General features: G+C 41.0%; 1 protein-coding gene across 1 annotated transcript in view; it reads right to left on the bottom strand.

The window, feature by feature from the left end:
* The window catches only part of LOC119598118, a gene marked incomplete at its 5' end in the record, with an annotated part of 13,229 nt that extends 11,804 nt beyond the window's left edge, over positions 1 to 1,425 (bottom strand). Inside the window, 2 exon segments of the mRNA XM_037947747.1 lie at positions 540 to 702; positions 785 to 1,425. Coding sequence (XP_037803675.1) covers positions 540 to 702; positions 785 to 1,425 — 804 coding nt within the window.
* Between the last annotated feature and the right edge of the window lie 1,075 nt (positions 1,426 to 2,500).

Raw genomic sequence — 2,500 nt, forward strand, 5'->3', positions numbered from 1 at the left:
AAAACTGCACGTGCTATTTTTGCAGAGAACTGACAAAGAAAACAACAAAGGAGACAGCTTCACTGCGGTAAGGATCAAGCTTTTCCTTTCCTGGAAAGGAATGGCTGTAAAACGAGTATTACATCCTCACATAACTCAATTTAATTTTCCTAGGAGACAGTTATGTTGTTTAAGGCATTCACAGTCAATAATCTGAATGTATCAGAAGATGGGGGAGTGACGTACAATACTGTTTTTCAGCAGTTGGGCAATTGTTTTTAGCAGAGGGCAGGAGGTCATATTAGGACAAACTGACTTTGCTAATTACATCATTCAACATAGGGCATTTGTGTATCTCGACCACTTTTGCGATAATGAGAGTGATTTGTACGATCGTAGCACACTCCAAAAGACTCAAATAACGACTCGGACATAAAGGGAGTCCGTGGAAGAGATAGAGCGATGTAAGAAGGAAATGCGTTGTCCTAAAAACACACTTGCAGTGAGAACCCACCCATGACTTACAGACACAGAAATACCGTTTTGATACAAAAGCTTACCTGCTACCACAGGAGGCACTGAAGTGGGAAGAGTCGTTGATTCACAGACATTCACTTCCTGGTGCTGTTGTAGAGAGAAGTGCCCATGTTTCCCACATGCAGAGATAGAATTGGGCTTAGATGTCGAATTCACTACATAGTCGACGTGGCCAGATACCAGTACCTGTAACAGGACAGAAACTGTTATAGTTACCTTGTGCTACATATTTCTTTTCCTGAATCTTCATTGCAAACTGCAGTGTTACCTTCAGTGCAGTTTTCCCTTCGGCTATCAATACGAAGGTGAGATTCCTATTTGAGGGTAAAGGTTCCGTGTCGCCTCTGGTCACCACCAGAAGGGCTTCGTTGGCCCAGCTCAAGGCGAACTTGGCTCCTCCAACTTCAAAGGAAGGAGTAAATGGCGTGTTTGAGGAGAGAGAGACTTGTAGAGGCCTGTACGAGTCTAGTAACGGCATGGGGACCTCCACACACTTCCCTTCTGATACCTGCCATGTAGGTGATCCGTTGCCACACTCGCCCATGAAAACACCCTTGGTAAGATTGACTTCATCCGCCTGGCAGCCTTGTGTGTCTCTCTCTGACATCCACGTGTGCCCTTTGGAATCCTCCAGCCGGTATCCGTCAGATTTTGCAACAAGGGAGAATTCCGTCCAGCCTTCGCTAGTTCCCGGGCTCGGGTACTTCTTCTTTTCAGTGTCTCCAAATTTCTTTGTTCTTGTGAAGGAAATGTTTTGCTTACTGAGTGAAAATTCGTCATGCAGTATGGTTTCTTCGCTGCAAGTAACAAAGGCCTCAAAGATGGGTGAGTGAGGTCGCGCCAGAGCACTGAAGGTCACTGAGGCTCTGTCGCTAAAAGAATATTTCATGCTTTCCTTTTGCAGGCAGCCTGCGAAAGAGAAAAAATGTTCTGTGAATAAAATTGATCGAATTCTACTGATCTATATATCTATCTATCTATCAATCAGTCTATCGATCTATTTATATCTCTCTCTCCACACACACACACAATGACACACATACACAAACACACACACACACAACAAAACCATACACAAACAACAAACCCACACACAAAACACACACACACACACACGCACCCCACACGCACACACCCACACCCCACCCGCACACACCCCACACACACACACACACACACACACACTCGCACGCACACACACAAACACACACACACACACACACAACACACAGCACACACACACAACACACAGCACACACACACACATACTGTATATATATATATATATATATATATATATATATATATATATGGGGTGTGTGTGTGTGGTGTGTTGTGTGTGTGTGTGTGTGTGTGTGTGTGTGTGTGTTTGTTATGTATGTATGTATGTATTTATATAAATGTATATTGTATTATATACATAAATAAATATATATATATATAAAATATATATATATATATATATTTTGTGGTGTGTGTGTGTGGTGTGTGTGTGTGTATGTGTGTGTATTATATATAAATGTTTTATATGTATTATATTATATATATATATATATATATATATATATATATATATATATATATACATGTATGCGTGCGTGTGTGTGCGTATTTGTGTCTGTATCTGTGCGTTTCTGTGTGAATATGTGTATGTATTTAAAAATACAATACAAAAAAAAACATCAGCCCCACACACACACAGCACACACACACACACACACTCGCACGCACACACACACAAACACACACACACACACACAGAATAGAATGAAGCGTATTCATGCTGATAAATATAGGGAAGGTGTTAATGAGAATTAATATATTTTCGTCAGAAATCGAAACCGGTTAAATACATCTCTTGCATTGTGAAGATATTCTCTCATTCATAGTTTTTCTACATACACACACACACACACACACAAAAAAACACACCAACCACACACACACACACCGCACACACACACACACACAATGACACACACCA

Source organism: Penaeus monodon, chromosome 40 (assembly GCF_015228065.2).
Source record: "Penaeus monodon isolate SGIC_2016 chromosome 40, NSTDA_Pmon_1, whole genome shotgun sequence".
NCBI classification, from domain to species: Eukaryota; Metazoa; Arthropoda; class Malacostraca; order Decapoda; family Penaeidae; genus Penaeus; species Penaeus monodon.